At 41.9% G+C, this 19,609-nt stretch overlaps 1 protein-coding gene across 1 annotated transcript; it reads left to right on the plus strand.

The window, feature by feature from the left end:
* The first annotated feature begins 5,801 nt into the window (after positions 1-5,801).
* LOC121571566 (kinesin-like protein KIF11) lies at positions 5,802-18,151 on the plus strand. Its single transcript, XM_041883103.2, has 23 exons — positions 5,802-6,077; positions 6,306-6,416; positions 8,101-8,233; positions 8,351-8,448; positions 10,697-10,775; positions 10,864-11,049; positions 11,204-11,328; positions 11,430-11,520; positions 11,665-11,907; positions 12,012-12,107; positions 12,233-12,321; positions 12,449-12,536; positions 12,652-12,840; positions 13,007-13,214; positions 13,307-13,479; positions 13,610-13,735; positions 13,833-13,991; positions 14,266-14,405; positions 14,551-14,830; positions 16,939-17,161; positions 17,271-17,428; positions 17,613-17,723; positions 17,818-18,151. Exons 2-23 carry the CDS (start codon positions 6,340-6,342, stop codon positions 17,929-17,931), a joined length of 3,186 nt encoding a protein of 1,061 aa, XP_041739037.1. The 5' UTR covers positions 5,802-6,077; positions 6,306-6,339; the 3' UTR covers positions 17,932-18,151.
* Positions 18,152-19,609: the final 1,458 nt, after the last annotated feature.

The following is a 19,609-nucleotide window of genomic DNA, read 5'->3' on the forward strand; positions in this document are numbered from 1 at the left end:
CTCAGAGACCCAGCAACCATCTATGAAGGATTCATATCCAAAGAATACAGTTTTAGATTCCTCCATTTCAGATGAGCTCCATTATAATTGGGCTATGTGTTCATGTACTGATATACCCTCATTCTCTTCAAATCCTCTATCAGGTGCCTTTGTGATTTTGGATAGGAAAAACACAGAAGATGCATGCAATGTGCTTTTATTAGTTTTGCCCCTTTTGATTACCTAGATCATTTGTTTATTCTTGTACTAAAAGTGAGGAAATCAGTGGACTGTGTGTGACCAATGAAGACTGAAACGAGTTGCCCTTTTTTGCCACCGTTTAAAAAACACAGGTTCAGATTGTTTTAGAAAGTGCTTAATTGCTGAATAATCACACTGGGGTAGGAAAATTGTGTGTATGTGTGTGTGAGAGAGAAAGAGGCACACGAGGGAGTAACCCCCTCCCTACTAGGATGAGTGGGTGGATGCCCCCCAGGAGATGGATGACTGCTCTGCAAGGTTGATGGGTGGCGTCATGTCATAAAATATGAGACAAACACTACAGGGAGAGGAGGTTTCACTTGGCAAGTAAAGAAAAACATCTGTTGATAGAGGTGCATGGCAGAACTTCATTGACTCACAGCTAGTTATTTTACCTTATCGTAGGAAAACATGATCAAATACTAGAACAATTGATTATTGGAAACAATTATATCAAGCATACAGTCTTATACATCCTGTCCCTTGTTGTCTAATTTGGATTTTCCAATCAATTTTCTCTATTATTCATAATCATGTTGTATTTCAACAGTCAGACATGACAAACTCAAGAAAAACTCAGTTGAAAGTAAATTCATGAGCAAGCACAGAAGGATGTGTTATTTTCCTGCTGATGTTTATTGCATTAATTAAGCACAGAGACTAGGCTTTTGTATTCACCAGTACACTTCACCAGTCCAGTGCACTACCTCAATAGGATAGCTGTATGACGACCTTCTAAATGTCCATCTAAGGATATTGGCAATGGATGGAAGTGTGCTCCTCAAATGGCTCATATTGTGTTTCTATAGCTAGGTTTCCATCAAATTGGCGACAAATTTTCATGTGAATATTCTAAAATCCGAATAAATAAAATATGCGAATTTTTCCACCAGCGGTGTTTCCACCCCTACTTGTTGCAGATTAAAAGAAACAGTGCGTGATGACGTCGTGAACATAAAATGACCTTTTTCACTTTAGAGTTTTATTTGATACATGGAAACTTAAGCACAATGTGTTTCCATCGCATTTTCAACTCTACCGATAGTTTTGTCACAAAAACTGTTGGGTTAAATAGTAAATTCCAAATGTGCCTACTCTGGTCTTGGCACATGCGCTCTACCCAACAGCTCGCAGATACAGTGCGTGTAGCTCAGTTGGTAGAGCATGGCGCTTGCAACGCCAGGGTCGTGGGTTCGATTCCCACGGGGGGCGGTATGAAGAAAAGAAAAAATGCACTCACTAACTATAAATCGCTCTAGATAAGAGCGTCTGCTAAATTATTAAAATGTGTAGGTTAGTCTACATGATGAGGTTACTATGGATAAGAGACATAATATTTGTATTTGTCAAGCATTGATCATTATGTCACCACAATCAGACCCTAGATATTTATTGGAAAGGAGCATCAAGAGGAAAGGAGCATCAAGATCACCATATGCTTTCACCACCCTGTGAAGTATATCATAAATTGTTGCAGCCTGGTCTCATACACTAGACATAACATAGATTAGTCACAGAAAAGTTAGTATGATATGTTACATTTGGAATGGTTACATTAGACAGATGGTTACTTAAGGCAAAAACGAAATTAGGGTGGCTGGTCGGGGTGGATGTGAGTTTGAATCTCATCACGAACAACTTTAGTATTTTAGCTAATTAGCAACTTTTCAACTACTTACTACTTTTTAGCTACTTTGCAACTACTTAGCATGTTAGCTAACCCGTCCCCTAACCCTTTTAGCTAGCCCTAACCTTAACCTTTTAACTTAACTCCTAAACTTATCCCTAACCTTAACCCCTAACCCTGAGAGTAGCTAACGTTAGCCAGCTATCTAACATTAGGGACCTATCTAGAATTTGTAACATATCATACATTTTGAAAATTCGCAACATATTGTACCTTTTGCAAATTTGTAACATATTTAATACTAATTGTAATTCGGAACATATCGTATGAAATGGGTGAATGACATCCACACATTAATACATACCATACGTAATACCATATGTAACATATCATACTAAATGGAGTGTCTCAGATTTATGTACAGAATAATACGAAATGCTCTGAGACCAGGTTGCAGCCCAGCAGCCAGCTATTTCATCTGTGGCCAAATAAACTGCATGGTTTCCATAATCGTAGTGGGAGGACCACACACCATATCATAGCGTGACTCCAAGTTGACTTCAATATGATGGTTACTAAATCAATATTTGTGCATAAAGGCGTTCCACCTCCATTGCTCGCATAATTCATTTAACCGACACAAAAAGATCCCACCTTGGAAAGTTGACCGAAAAATGTTCTGTTTCCATCAGGCCTGTAATGACACCTGGTTTATAAATGCAAAACATAATGTGATAATGAGCTGAGTGTCAAAATGGCATGATAGTTTTACACAGATTCCCTCCACCAGTCAGTCAAGTAGCCCACGGAGATAACAGAAATTCTGTTCTGAGCTATTTCTGAGCTATTTGTTCAGCTTCAAGTCTGTAGGTTGACAGAACTGATGAATAGATAATGTAAACATCACAAACAGATAAACACAAAAACAGAACCGCATACAGGGTTTTTACATTCAAAGACATTTGAAAAGCTTAAGAGTTTTAATTGATATCATTACCTTCTTATTCTTATAGCGCATAGTATGTGGCAAAGTAATTATTTAAATTTCCCTGAATAGGATTATTATTTTTCTAATCATTTTATGGATGTAATATTTGTCTATGGAGATTGCATGGCTGGGTGCTTGATTGTATACACCTGTCAGCAATAGGTGTGGCTGAAATAGCCGAATCCACAAATTTGAAGGGGTGTCCACATACTTTTGTATAGATAGTGTATTAACAAATACTTTCGTTGGACGGGTAACATCTATTTTTTATTTTTTTATTTCACCTTTATTTAACCAGGTAAACCAGTTGAGAACAAGTTCTCATTTACAACTGCGACCTGGCCAAGATAAAGCAAAGCAGTGCGATAAAAACAACAACACAGAGTTACATATGGGGTAAAACAAAACACAGTCAAAAATACAACATAAATAAATATATATACAGTGTGTGCAAATGTAGCAAGTTATGGAGGTAAGGCAATAAATAGGCTATAGTGCAAAATAATTACAATTAGTATTAACACTGGAATGATAGATGTGCAAGAGATGATGTGCAAATAGAGATACTGGGGTACAAATGAGCAAAAATAAATAACAATATAGGGATGAGGTAGTTGGGCGGGCTAATTTCAGATGGGCTGTGTACAGGTGCAGTGATCGGTAAGGTGCTCTGACAACTGATGCTTAAAGTTAGTGAGGGAGATAAGTGTCTCCAGCTTCAGAGATTTTTGCAATTTGTTCCAGTCATTGGCAGCAGAGAACTGGAAGGAATGACGGCCAAAGGAGGTGTTGGCTTTGGGGATGACCAGTGAGATATACCTGCTGGAGCGCAGACTACGGGTGGGTGTTGCTATGGTGACCAATGAGCTAAGATAAGGCAGGGATTTGCCTAGCAGTGATTTATAGATGGCCTGGAGCCAGTGGGTTTGGCGACGAATATGTAGTGAGGACCAGCCAACAAGAGCGTACAGGTCACAGTGGTGGGTAGTATATGGGGCTTTGGAGACAAAACGGATGGCACTGTGATAGACTACATCCAATTTGCTGAGTAGAGTGTTGGAGGCTATTTTGTAAATGACATCGCCGAAGTCAAGGATCGGTAGGATAGTCAGTTTTACGAGGGCATGTTTGGCAGCATGAGTGAAGGAGGCTTTGTTGCGAAATAGGAAACCGATTCTAGATTTAACTTTGGATTGGAGATTCTTAATGTGAGTCTGGAAGGAGAGTTTACAGTCTAACCAGACACCTAGATATTTGTAGTTGTCCACATACTCTAGGTCAGACCCGTCGAGAGTAGTGATTCTAGTCGGGTGGGCGGGTGCAAGCAGCGTTCTGTTGAAGAGCATGCATTTAGTTTTACTATTGTTTAAGAGCAGTTGGAGGCTACTGAAGGAGTGTTGTATGGCATTGAAGCTCGTTTGGAGGTTTGTTAACACAGTGTCCAGTGTTATTTTAAAGAGTGTTTCTCTCATTTTGTTTGTGAGCACATATTTGTATGAAAAAGTCCATATCTTTGGGCAATTTACAACACATTGCAACTTCCACCAATACATTTTTTTAAAATCAATAATTGAGACATTGTTACTATGGTTGAATTGACAAGTGATGGATTTGTACTGACCACAGTTTGTTTCAAACAACTGTTTTTGAAACAAATAGGTGACTTATTATGTGAATGGAAAAGTAACAAAATGTGTGGAGAAAAAAAAAGACTTTCCATGCAGTGTTTGTCATGTAAATGTTGTTTCCTTGAATCAAAGACAGTACAGTATGAAGATAGGCAGAAACTGCTTCTCCAAAATAAATCCCTGATCACACTTGTAGGCGATGTCATGGCGAAGTTGGCTAGCTAAACTCATGCGTAGAAACACTTCATCGGGTCGAATGATAGTCTCGCGCCAAACTGCGCGTGTGCAGGCCGTCAAATCAAAGACACTCCTTCGATATAAAGTAGTTTTTTACGAAAATTCAAACGTGACAGTTTGTCACTTTCACGAGGTTGGAGTAATAACATGTTCAACTACTTAAGACATTGGCTCGAATGTACGTTGTGCCTTCAGATTTCGAGAAAATTAACTAAGGAATACTTTTTTACTTCTCTCATTGATTTTGTAAATCCAAAACCCAGGCATTGTTGGTTTATTATGCTTCGCAAGCGTTCCCGTAAATTTGGCGATATTGCATCTCTGGGTTTAGAAACTCTGTGCTTGAACCACACAATGCCAACCAAGATAGGATAATGGCATGAGATATGCCAAAAAGAACCAAGCCATTGGCTGCTTAGATTTCACTTTAATTATTATTTGTTCCTTTAAAAACAGAACAGGACCGCCGAGTGCTGAAGCGCGTAGACGTATGTCCTCGGTTGCAACACTCAGTACGAAACTGCCTCTGGAAGCAACGTCAGCACAGGAACTGTTCGTTGGGAGCCTAAGATCACCTGAGCAATTCCAAGCGTCAGCTGGAGTGGTCTAAAGCTCGCCGTCATTGGACTCTGGAGCAGTGGAAACGCGTTCTCTGGAGTGATGAAGCCCACTTCACCACATGGTAGTCCGACGGATGAATCTGGGTTTGGCAGATGCCAGCATAATGTTACCTGCCCGAATGCATAGTGACAACTGGTGGAGGAGGAATAATGTTCTGGGGCTGTTTTTCATGGTTCGGGTTAGGCCCCTTAGTTCCAGTGAAGGGAAATCTTAACGCTACAGCATACAATGACATTCTAGACGATTCTGTGCTTCCAACTTTGTGGCAACAGTTTGGGGAAGGCCCTTTCCTGTTCTTCAAAAGCTTATAGGCTAGTAAAATACTGAAGACCAGCAGTGGTACACACCATAGTTTTAGTCATTGAGAATTCCTGAGGAAACTCTAGCGACTTAGGCGCGAGTGGAGCAGACGGTACTATGACGTCACAAACTCGGTATCCCTTCTAGCCATGACCCCAAAAAATTAGCGCTGTGAAGTGTGTGTGTCCCAGTTTATAGCTAAATTCCCGTGATGCATCACGCCTCCATTTTTCATGTGACCACAGACTGCCAATAAAATCGCGTTTGAGATGTTCCGATTTAGCTATTGGCTGAACTCGGATGAAAAGATTTAAAGTTTTGTTTGAAATACTACACAGTCCGCATGATAGAGCGCCAGCAATCAAATTGTTTTTGTCAAAAATAGCAAGCTATCTACAAGATAATTGTTGAAGAGTAATTCGAGAGGAAAGATTTGGTAAGGACAATTTTGGATTGCTTGCCTAATGTAACATAGCTAGCTAACGAAGCAAGCTGATGTTAGCAAATATAGAAGTGCTAATCGCTTACGTTAGTTAGCTACAGTAGATAGCTAGTTAATTAACGGTAGGTAGCTCACTAGTCAGAGTAACAGTAACGTTATGTTAGCTAACTAATACAACATTTGCATTTTTCAATTGAAAAACGGTAACGTTATTTGTTACAGTTGACGTTTGCAGGATTTGGAGTGTTCTGCAAACATGGCTTCGAACAACTTGTTCAATGTTGCCAAAAAGGATGAGAAGGGGAGAAATATTCAAGTCGTTGTGAGATGCAGGTAAGGTAAACCTGACTTGTATGAAACCAGTTGGGACTAAAATACACAAAAATTGGGACATGGGTGATGGTGTCACAGCACACTAGCTATATATAGTGCATTCGGAAAATATTCAGACCCCTTGAGTTTTTCCACAATTTGTTACGTTACAGCCTTATTCTAAAATTGATTAAATTAAACATTTTCCTCATCAATCTACACACTACCACATAATGACAAAGCAAAAACAGGTTTTTATAAATTTTTGCAAATGTATAAAAAAAAAAAAACAGATACCTTATTTACAGTATTTAAGTATTCAGACCCTTTGTTATGAGACTCTAAATTGAGCTGAGGTGCATCCTGTTTCCATTGATCATCCTTGAGCTGTTATTACAATTTGATTGGAGTCCACCTGTGGTAAATTCAATTGATTGGACATGATTTGGAAAAACCTGTCTATATAAAGTCCCACAGTTGACAGTCCATGTCAGAGCAAAAACCAAGTCATGAGTGCGAAACAATTGTCCGTAGAGCTCCGAGACAGGATTGTGTTGAGGCACAGATCTGGGTAAGGGTGCCAAAAAAATTCTGCAGCATTGAAGGTCCCCAAGAACACCGTGGCATCCATTATTCTTAAATGGAAGAAGTTTGGAACCACCAAGACTCTTCCTAGAGCTGGCCGCCCAGCCAAACTGAGCAATCGGGGGAGAAGGGCCTTAGTCAGGGAGGTGACCAAGAACCCGATGGTCACTCTGACAGAGCTCTAGAGTTCCTCTGTGGAGATGGGTGAGCCTTCCAGAAGGACAACCATCTCTGCAGAACTCCACCAATCAGGCCTTTATGGTAGTGGCCAGACGGAAGCTACTCCTCAGTAAAAGGCACATGACATCCCTCTTGGAGTTTGCCAAAAGGCACCCAAAGGACTCTCAGACCATGAGAAACAAGATTCTCTGCTCTGATGAAACCAAGATGGAACTCTTTGGCCTAAATGCCGAGCGTCACGTCTGGAGGAAACCTGGCACCATCCCTACAGTGAAGCATGGTGGTGGCAGCACCATGCTGTGGGGATGTTTTTCAGCGGCAGGGACTGGGAGACTAGTCAGGAGCAAAGTACAGAGATCCTTGATGAAAACCTGCTCAGGACCTCAGACTGGGGCAAAGGTTCTCCTTCCAACAGGACAACGACCCTAAGCACACAGCCAAGACAACGCAGGAGTGGCTTCGGGACAAGTCTCAATGTCATTGAGTGGCCCAGCCAGAGCCTGGACTTGAACTTGATCGAACATCTCTGGAGAGACCTGAAAATAGCTGTGCAGCGATGCTCCCCATCCAACCTGACAGAGCTTGAGAGGATCTGCAGAGAAGAATGGGAGAAACTCCCCAAATACAAGTGTGCCAAGCTTGTAGCGACATACCCGTGAAGACTCGAGGCTGTAATCACTGCCAAAGGTGCTTCAACAAAGTACTGAGTAAAGGGTCTGAATATTTATGTAAATGTGATATTTCCGTTTTTTATTTTTTATACATTTGCAAACATTTCTAAAAACATGTTTTTGCTTTGTCATTATGAGGCATTGTGTGTAGATTGATGGGAAAACAACAATTTGAGTCCATTTTAGAATAAGGCTGTAACGTAACAAAATGTGCACTGTAACTTGGCTTAGCTAATGTCTCGCTAACTTCTCTGCCCTTTCTTCTTCAGACCGTTCAACAACGCGGAACGCAAGTCTGCCTCCCATGGAGTCATCGATACGGTCGAAAACAGAAAAGAGATCAATGTGCGAACGGGAGGGATTGGCGACAAGGCAGCTAGGAAGATGTACACCTTTGATATGGTAACTAATGTAGCTAATGTTATTTGTCTAAAATGGACTAACACCAATAGCTACTTGGTTGGAAGGCCATCTCTTCCAAAATGTGCACCCTAACGTTACATGTTATCAAACCCTCAGGTGTTTGGTCCAGCTGCAAAGCAAATCGACGTGTATAAGAGTGTTGTCTGTCCCATTCTGGATGAAGTGATAAGTGGATACAACTGTACAGTTTTTGCGTAAGTACTGGTGAATAAGTGACAAAATCAAAATCCCCTTTATTTGCCAAGTACATTTACACATACTCTGAATTTTACTTGGTGATATGGTGCTGCAAAAATAGGGCTGGGGTTTGCCAGGGACCTCATGATACGGTCTTATCACGATACTTGTGTGCCGATACGATATGTATTGCGATTCTATATGTATTCGATAATGTGATTTTATTGCATTTCGATGTTCCAAACAAGCATTGTCATTTTGAATTCGATAACGTCAGTGTGGAGGAGGTGAAAAAAGTATTGTCTATCAACAATGACAAGCCACCTGAGTCTGACAACTTGGATGGAAAATGACTCCGGATAATAGCGGATGATATTGCCACTCCTATTTGCCATGTCTTCAATCTAAGCCTACAAGAAAGTGTGTGCCCTGAGGCCTAGAGGGAAGCAAGTCATTTCGCTACCCAAGAATAGTAAAGCCCCCTTTAATGGCTCAAATAGACAACCAATTGGCCTGTTACCAACTCTTAGTAAACTTTTTGACTTTTTTTTTTTTTTTGGGGGGTGGGGGGCAGATTCAATGCTATTTTACAGTAAACAAATTGACAACAGACTTTCAGCCCCCTTATAGGGAAGTACATTCAACATGCACGGCACTTACACAAATGACTGATTGGCTGAAAGAAATTGATGATAAAGATTGTGGGAGATGTTTTGTTAGACTTCAGTGCGGCTTTTGACTATTTGATCATAGTCTGCTGCTGGAAAAACTTGTGTTGTGGATTTACACCCCATGCTATATTGTGGATAAAGAGTTACCTGTCTAACAGCACACAGAGGGTGTTCTTTAATGGAAGCCTCCAACATAATCCAGGTAGAATCAGGAATTCCCCAGGGCAGCTGTCTAGGCCCCTTTTATTTTTTTTCAATCTTTACTAAAGACATGCCACTGGCTTTCAGTAAAGCCAGTGTCTATGTATGCGGATGACTCAACACTACACGTCAGCTACTACAGCAAGTTAAATTACTGCAACACAACAAAGAGCTGCAGTCAGTTTCAGAATGTTTGGCAATAAATAAGTTAGTCCTAAATATTTCAAACTAAAAGCATTGTGTTTGGGACAAGTCATTCACGAAACCCTAAACCTCAACCAAATCGTGTAATGAATAATGTGGAAATTGAGCAAGTTGTGGTGACTAAACTGCTTGGAGTAACCCTGGATTGTAAACTGTCATGGTCAAAACATGTTGATGCAACAGTAGCTAAGATGGGGAGAAGTCTGTCCATAATAAAGCGCTGCTCTGCCTTTTTAACAACACTATCAACAAGGCAGGTCCTACAGGCCCTAGTTTTGTCGCACCTGGACTACTGTGCAGTCGTGTGGTCAGGTGCCACAAAGAGGGACTTAGGAAAATTACAATTGGCTCAGAACAAGGCAGCACGGCTGGCCCTTAAATGTACACAGAACAGACTATAGGAGGCGCACAGAGCCATGGCTACATGGAACTCTATTCCACATCAGGTAACTGATGCAAGCAGTAGAATCAGTTTAAAAAAAAAAATCAAATAAAAATACACCTTATGGGACTGTGAAGAGACACAGACATACACGTGCTAACACTTACACATGGATTTTGTATTGTAGGTATGTGGTAGTAGAGCAGTGGCCTGAGGACACTTAATGGGTTGTGGAAAGTGTTATGAAATGTGATGTCATGTAATATTTGTAATTGTGTATATAACTGCCTTAATGTTGCTGGACCCCGCGAAGATCCTTAATAAATACAAACCTATTGCTCACCATATGTCTGCTGCAGAGGGACAAGAGCCATGAGAAAACAAGTTTTAATCAGTCATGGAAATAAAAGTACAGAGAATTGTGACTCCCTATTTAAAAAGATGGCAAACTATGAAGGAGAAATACTGGAGTTTTGGTGCAGGTACAACGACTGGTGCAAAAGTAATATTGCGTTCTTGTCAAAACGATGCGATATCGTCAAATAATATCCCAATATGCAGCTATCGTTTCCCCCCCCCCCCTCCCCCCATCACTAGCAAGCAATAGACATTTAGAGACAGACTACTGCGCAATCCACAAGTTAACAAACAAAAACGGTGAATACACGCGCAACGACCAAACACTGTGGCTGCCTCACTGAGTGCCACACGCCCCCCAAAAAAAGAAGCTGACATTGGCCACTGAAGACTTGTCTGTCTGTTTTTATAAAATATCTTTGCTTAAACGGTTTCTTCTTTGTCATGTAGATATGGCCAAACGGGAACAGGAAAGACCTTCACAATGGAAGGAGAAAGATCTCCAAATGAAGAATTTACATGGGAAGAGGTATATAATAATCAGATCTGTCAATTGACTTTTTATTAATTTCCTCCAGTATGTGTACTAATGTGTGATTTTAAATGGACTCTTTCAGGACCCTCTTGCTGGTATCATTCCCCGGACACTTCATCAGATATTTGAGAAACTGTCTGACAATGGGACCGAGTTTTCTGTCAAGGTTTCCTTGCTGGAGATCTACAATGAAGAGTTGTTTGACCTGCTGAGTCCGTGTCCCGATGTCACTGAACGCCTTCAGTTGTTTGATGATCCACGTAATAAGGTACTACTCACTCACATTTATGTACGTTCCTAATTAGTTGAATTCCACAAGTGTCAACACGTCACTGCTGTTCCCCCAGACAACCTGCTATTCCACCAATGGGGTGATGTTCTTAACCTTGTTATGAGGTTTAAATGTACTTTCTGTCCATCAGAGGGGTGTTATCATCAAGGGCCTGGAGGAAATCACGGTACACAACAAAAATGAGGTTTACCAGATTCTGGAGCGTGGATCCGCCAAGAGAAAAACTGCCTCCACTCTCATGAATGCCTACTCCAGGTAAACCTGCATGTCTGACCAGCTACACGTCTCATACCAAAGCCCAAGGCGTTATAGTGTTTGAATAGTTGAGTATTGATCTGCCCCTTTTTGTTTTTCAGCCGCTCTCACTCGGTGTTCTCCGTCACGATTCATATGAAGGAGATTACCATTGAAGGAGAGGAACTGGTGAAGATTGGAAAACTGAATTTGGTATGGTTAACTGGTATTACCTACAAATACCATTGTCACATCCTCTACCAGTGACTTACAAAGAAGGATAACACATTTGTCCTGTTTGTGCACCTGCTTGTGATGCCCATCAGGAATTTTTGCTAACGTGACCTCTCCTTGTAGGTGGACCTTGCTGGCAGTGAAAACATCGGCCGATCGGGGGCTGTGGACAAGCGGGCGCGGGAGGCTGGAAACATCAACCAGTCTCTGCTGACACTGGGCAGGGTGATCACTGCACTGGTGGAGAAGAGGCCCCACGTGCCCTACAGGGAGTCCAAACTCACCCGTATCCTCCAGGACTCACTGGGAGGCCGCACCAAGACCTCCATCATCGCCACCGTTTCCCCAGCCTCTATTAACCTGGAGGTGTGTCTGGCTGTCGTATTGTCTCTTGGCACCAGTGTCTAGATTGATGCCTAGTTTTTATCAATGCCTCGATACTCTAACTTTTCATTTCGTGAAATCCCCAGGAAACTCTGAGCACACTGGAATATGCCAACAGGGCCAAGAACATAATGAACAAGCCTGAGGTGAACCAGAAGTTGACAAAGAGAACTCTTATCAAGGTAAATATAAGAACTAAAACTCTAAATTGAAATTTGGACTATGCTCAGTTTACTTCATGTATGTTTTGAATAATATTTTATTTGTGGTAAAATGTCCTGACTAAAATATTGCATTTCATCATCAGGAATACACAGAGGAAATTGAGCGTCTAAAACGGGATTTGGCTGCCACTCGTGACAAGAATGGAGTGTATCTGTCGTCTGAGAACTATGAGTAAGTGCCCATTGTACAACACACAAATATTTTGTTTATGAATCAAACGTTTTTACTCAAATCTGTATTGGAAGGTATTCACTTCAAAAGGACAAAGTATAGGAGATTATAATTTATCAACCCTCAGGAGCATGGCAGGTGCGATATCTTCCCAAGAGGAGCATATAACAGAATACACCGAGAAGATTGCAGCAGTAGAGGAGGAACTGAAGAGGGTAAGCATATTTCAAAATTAGTCATATTTTACTCCCTGTTTTTGGATGAGCTGCACAGTGGCTACTGGCTCCACATGACTAATCCAAAAATGTTGTAACCGTCCCTCCTTCCCAGGTCACAGAGCTGTTTGAGGATAGCAAGGAGAAGCTGGACCAGTGCACCAATGATCTGGAGGAGAAGAACCATAAGCTGGAGGAGACTCACAAGGACCTGCAGGAGACTAAGCAGAAGCTCACTGAGGAGGAGTTTATAGTGTCTGAGCTGGCCTCCACCGAGGAGAAACTGTACACCACTGCAGACAAGGTTAGGGTGACATTACAGCCAGTACGAAAATGTATGCACTCACTGCTGTAATTCACTCTGGATAATAGTGTCTTCCAAATGACTAAAATGGCATCTTTGAGAATGTACTGTATATTAAAATGACTGATTTTGTCTGTTTTATGATTTAATGTTTTTTTTTCTCCAGTTGCTGACAACTGTTGATGTGAGCACCAAAGACGTATCTGGCCTGCATGCCAAGCTGGAGAGGAAGAAGAAAGTTGAGGAGCACAACTCTGAGATCCAGATTAGTTTTGCTGACCACATGGATGCTATGTTCAGCCAGATGCAGAACTCTGTGGAAGACCAGCGCACCAAGCACCAGAGCATGCTGGACTCATACAAAACCTCAGTTGGTGAGGAGCTTGAAATGGACTGGAAGTTTATAAGAGTGATATGAGCGCATCATAGGAATTAATATCTAATTGAATGTCTTTTGCTCCCTCAGAGGGTCTTCTTACAGTCAACGACAAAGCTTTCAAAGGTGCCATGGCAACTGTAGCCACGTCCTTCTGCGGCATCGACCACCTGTTTGCTGACGGCATGACCAAGTGCCAGGCTAAGATGATGGAGCAGGAGACTCTGTGTGTGGAGGCCAAAAACACTCTGCACCAGGTTTTGGTAAGGATAGAAATTAAGCCATGTCTGTTCTCTTCCTGTGTTTTTTCTGTCTCTCCCGCCTCTTTGTGCACACATCTGTATAAAGAGATATGTGAGATATGTCTTGATAAATACAATCCTGTTTTAACAGGAGGAGCATAAACTGGAGCTTGAGGAGGTCCTGGTGGCCCAGATGTTGCCTGGTCTCAGTGCCATCATGGCCATGAATGACAGCCTGAATAAGACACTGGGGAGCCACCATGCCCTGGCAGCTAAGGTAAGGGAAGCTGGCTGAAATAATGCATTTAATATACTCCAAATATTTTGCGTATGCATGTGTTGGACAATTTAATGAATGCCTTCCTTTTTCCCAGATGGAGTCCATGAAGGTGGAGATGACATCGTTCTTCAGTGGCCATGCTCAGGACCTGGCTGCCCTGAGGGAGACTGCCACAGAAGGTCTCGGCTCCCTAAAGACTGAGCATGACAACCTGAAGGAACAGATCAGCAGAGCAGACAAGGAGCACCAGACGGTACGGCCTGGGATCGACTTGGAGTAGTCTATAAAGTGTCTTCTGTTATCACCCTCTGCAATGATCTGAAATAACAAGATGTCAATGTAATTGTGATGCACGATAGTGTTCCTCTTGCAATGTCTACTCTGCTTTTATTCAATTAGTCCAGTCCCTGTTAGACATCTGGATGTTGATGAAAAAACCCTGTTATTCTCACTATCGAGGCTGTTTGGTCAACAAGTGTGCTTTTCTATCTGACCTTGTGACATCACCTCTGTTTCTGGTCCTACAGGGCATGACTCAAGTGATCCAGTGTCTGCAGAACCAGCTCAACCTCCTAGCCATGGAGACCCAGAATAACTACGCCGGCCTGATGAGTGCCTCCGACGCCCTGCAGGTCCCTGTCCAGTCCCTTCAGCAGACGCTGCAAACGTAAGTGCAACTGGGCCATTGACCTAATGTGACATGATTTATCTGTCCATGGTGTTGGCTTTGTCCATTGAATCTGCATATTACTCTTTTCACCTGAGATGTTTGCCAGTGCATAGCCTCTAACTCCTTTGATTCCCTCTTTCAGGAGATGCAGTGCAGCTGAGAACCAAACCGCAACCCAAAAGGAGTGTCTAGAGTCTACCACCGCCAGCCTGATCTCTGAGGTCCAGCAGACTGCCCAGGAGGCCCAGCGCACAGTGGAGGAGTGCTCTGCCAACTGCAGCCACCTGCACAGCTCTCTTACCCAGCTGGGTGAGAGGAGTCTGCAATGGTGTGCCTCCACCAAGGACAGCACTGACTCCCAGGCCCAGGCTCAGCTCACCGTGATGAGAGAGAACACAGCCTCTGCTCAGACCCTGCTACAGGTGAACTATACACTCCGATGGAATATTGTGCAGTTTTACCTTAAACAGGTACTTGGTGGTACTTTATGAAATGGAGTACTAACATTTCTTTTTTTTGTTTGACAATTTTTCTTGGGCTGGTAGTTTCAAGTTCCATTAGTTGTATGTACGGGATACTGGTAGTTTCATTAGTTGTATGTATGGGATACAAGCGGTATACACCATCTAACGAAAACTTGCAGGTTCTTTCTCGACAATGGTAAATGATAAAATATAAGAATATGAACAAAGTAACTAACCTCGTAGAATAGAATAAACGTTTTAGCATAAGTATAATACAGGAAGGCACAATTTATAGTCCAATATTTACATGTGTTTTGGGGAAGGCAGGGATTGGGGGGAAGTGTTTTTAAATTGTGCAGTATTTAGCAATCATTAAGTCTGGTAGCGCAGTTGTGTGTAGCATGAATGTACTGTATGAGTGCGCTAAGGTTTGGAGAGTCTGTGCAGGTCAGTCCAGTTCAAGTGTTCAGCAGTCTGATGGCTTGTTGGATACCAACAGGCTCAGATACAGTTTCTATCAGACCTCATTAGGGCTTTTTTTCCCGATTGGTAGAACGAACGGACGACATTCGGTCGACCAAGATTTTATTTATTTATTGTCTGGGACAGCCCTAGACCTCACGCTCCGGATACTGTCTGGCAATGTTCCCTCCCCAGGGACTGCCGCACAGCAGAAAAATCAGCCTGTGTAGAGAAGCACGAGATTGAACTTCACTCAACTTTCTAGACTTTTCCCCGTTAGTTAACACTATCAATGTTTCCCTTTTACTGTGGGAATTGTGATTTAAAATCAATGCAATATTAGCCACTTTCAATGCAACATACTGAAACAAAACAAACTATGGAGACTTAGTATGCAAAAAACCCAATGCAAGAGATGTTGTTGTAGGCAGAGCGTTTCGGAGTAGGTGTTCTATTGCATTGACAGGCATGACTCCAGCCCATGCTCTACACAGACCGGTGCGCCATGACCAATCAGAACTGCAGTAGGCCTATGTGCAAAAAGACAATTGCCATATATGGATTTGTGCCATTCACTTTGAACTGGACTGTTTAACAGCATGAGTGGTCGCGATTATTATGCGCTTATTTTGAGATCAAAGCGAGCACTGCATGTAGCCACATGTGCACATTTGTTCATTCTTTGCTAGTTAGTGCGTTATTAGCCCAGTTATAGCAAATTTGTAGTCCGCAATGTGGGAGTGATTGCTTCCTACAAGAGCACAAAACGTGTACATTTCTAGCCATCTTTGAAAAGTGAGTCAGGTAAAGAGCTTTTCTTTGTCTTAAAGGGGCAGTGTTGTATTTACTTTGAGTAGCCAATAGGCAGAGGGTAGCATAAATTGGGAATAATAAAAATAATAATAATATATGCCATTTAGCAGACGCTTTTATCCAAAGCGACTTAGTCATGCGTGCATACATTTTTGCGTATGGGTGGTCCCGGGGATCGAACCCGCTATCCTGGCATTACAAGCGCCGTGCTCTACCAGCTGAGCTACAGAGGACCACAATAATGATGCATTTGATCTTGTAAAGTGGTTTCTTGCATCAAACACAACAATGTTCAGTCCCCTCCTTGTCTGAAGGACAAGTGGATGAATGGGTTAATGTCAAGCCCTTCATGTTTTTTTTATTTTTCAAAAGTAATGGAATGTAGGCCTACATTGAACACCACACATTGACTGCTAGTGTAGGCTGAATGATAGAACTGCTATTTCCATGTTAAAATGTTACGTGATGCATTTTCTCCATTGTTTTGTTTATGGTAGGCCTACATTATGATCAAATAGTCACAGTAGGCTACTTGTCCACTGAAACAGTAAATTAAAGCTGGGTACAGCCTCTGTGTTCACAGTAAACACGCGCCGGAAGTTGCACAGAAATTTCACAAGGTTCAAATTTGCGCTCCGCAGACCTGAAATTTGCTCAGTGCCAAAAATATTAGTAGACTGGTACTACACTGTTCAGTTTTACAAAAATGGTTAGCTTCGCAATCCCTGAGCAGCTCATTACATGTCGTTATTCATCATAACTGACCGGTGTTTCTCTGTGGTGTGAATCAGAGAGTGGAGCAGAGCTGTGAGGAGAGGGTCCAGGAGGTGAGTGGGCAGCTGAAGCAGCAGCAGGGGATGGTGGAGGAGGGTCTGGGGGCCTTGAAGGAGCAGACATCACTGGATCAGAACACTCTGGAACACCACCACATAGAACTCACGGCCCACATGGAGGATGGCCTGGGCCTTGTCCACAGCTTCCTGAGCGAGGAGCTCAAACAGGATGTCCCAACTGGTGAGACTGACGTGGATGTAATGCCAACTAAAATGTTAAATTGGCTTTTTTCTTCTACATGTATAGACTGAGTCACTGACCTCATGTTTCCTTCTATTTGTTCTGGTAGGTGCAACTCCTCAGAGGAGAGAGTTTGTGTACCCACGTCTCTTGGCCAAGTCGAAGAGCAGATCAGAACTGCTGGACAGCCTCCGCCACCAGCAGGAGGAGCTGCAGGCAGCCCTGTTCCAGTGTGACACAGTAGAGGAGGAGAAGCAGGTCGATCAGGTACACAGAGCCCAATTCTTGGCAGTATCGCAGATTAGTGTCATGATTACATTAAGGGAACTGTATACACTGACTATGAATGCTGACTGATCTTGACTGTTTAGCATGTAACAGGCATTAATTACATTGGAAAGGGTGAAGTTCAGTGTATGGAATAGATGTTATGACATCTATGTTGCCATAGGACTCTCTGGAGGACGAGTTGAGCAGCTACAACGACAGCTATGTCACTGAGCCATCTTACATCGGCGAAAACCTAATGTGCTATGAGAATGGAAGAGTGCCGTTCTTCAAGGTAAGATTACCCCAGTGTTTCTTTGTTTAAGTACTATCTCGCTCCTAGTCCCAGCTATGGCTTTGTTTGATTGTAACGTTTTCTCTCCTTTCAGCAAAAGAAGGCCGGCAAGAAGGAAAACAAACTCCTCAATCGTTCCAAGATGGCAGAAAATGAAACTCACGATACGCCACCCAGGTCCAAATTACCACTCAGGTGTCAGAACTAGTAGAATGTGACTTTCCTTTTACATTTCTTAACTATTTAATATTTTTCCTGTCTTTTGAGTTTACTATTCTCTTAATCTGTTCTATGTTGGTAATGTATTTTTAATTTTTTGCATTATGCTGTTTAAAAAGGATTGACTGACATGAATGAGCTAGAAAACATTTTTAATTGTAATGTTCTTTTGTATGTGTAAAACTAATATTAAACATATTTTTAAAGATGTCGGCGTCCTCTGACTGAAATTTACAACACTTTCTTCGTTTCAGTTATTGGACTGCACTACAAGCCCATTATTGGAAGAATAAATGTAACCTTTCTATAATGCAAAAAAAATGTATGCACGCATGACTGTAAGTCGCTTTGGATAAAAGCGTCTGCTAAATGGCTTATTATTATTATTATTATTATTATTATTATCATACTGTTAGGTGTAGTGATATAATTTTTTGGGGTGAGGGAGTGTACTTTTTTTTTTCAATTACATTTATTTCTGTTTGTACAGACCGATTTAATATCATTATAGAATAGGTGCTTAAAATGCTAAATTGGCCATTATCACTGTCAATCGTGAATGATAATTCTTCACGTTTTACCGGTGAAATGTCAAACTGCATGCCAATTATTTGATCTCAATCAGTTTCATGGGAATATGTATTTAGATCTTTGTAAATAACTGTTTGGCTCGCAACTTAAAGCAGGTGGTGTTAACAAACTACTGCTTCTTGTAAGCCTATTTTGTTTCTACATAATTTACATGATAGAAGACATTAGAATCTTTTTTTAATACCACACAAATGACCAAAATGAGTGGCTACTTTGACACTGACACACTGAGATCGATCTGGTCTTCAATTCAAACAATAGCCCAGGGCAATGAAGCGACACACTGATTGTACAATATTAGGAGGCAATATCTACAGGATATTATAGGCTACAGTAGGTTACTAAATACAATTTAGTGGCACACTGACTCTCCTAATGAGGCTATATGCTACTACTCACGGTGATGGCCGATGCGCTCTTCTTGGTAATAGCCTATCTCAAGATGAGCTACTTTGAAAAACAGTGTTGCTGTTCGCCAAAAATTGGTAGTTGTGAGAATTTTAATATATTGGTTCTACAGACCGATTAGTCTTCTCTTTTTCAGCAGTAGGCATTTGCTTTCCAAACTAAGTTTTTCTCGCTATTGTATTTTGAAATTTGCAAAATGCAAACAGACAGCCGCAACCGACCATAGAAATGTAATCCATAGATGGCAGTTCCCATTCAATTCAGGACTGGCAGACATTGCTAGTGTACCCATGCGTTTGAGTCAAATTGCCAGGGTAAGAGGTTCCAAACCCTTCTATGGATTATATGTCTATGGCCACTTGACGCAACAAGCTGTATATTTTGTGTGCATGCCAGCCAAATACCTACACAAGGCTGGAATGGGCTACAAGACCATCGCCAAGCAGCTTGGTGAGAAGGTGACAACAGTTGGTGCGATTATTCGCAAATGGAAGAAACACAAAAGAACTGTCAATCTCCCTCGGCCTGGGGCTCCATGCAAGATCTCACCTCGTGGAGTTGCAATGATCATGAGAACGGTGAGGAATCAGCCCAGAACTACATGGGAGGATCTTGTCAATGATCTCAAGGCAGCTGGGACCATAGTCACCAAGAAAAAAATTGGTAAC

The sequence above is a fragment of the Coregonus clupeaformis genome, chromosome 1, assembly GCF_020615455.1.
Source record: "Coregonus clupeaformis isolate EN_2021a chromosome 1, ASM2061545v1, whole genome shotgun sequence".
Classification (NCBI taxonomy): Eukaryota; Metazoa; Chordata; class Actinopteri; order Salmoniformes; family Salmonidae; genus Coregonus; species Coregonus clupeaformis.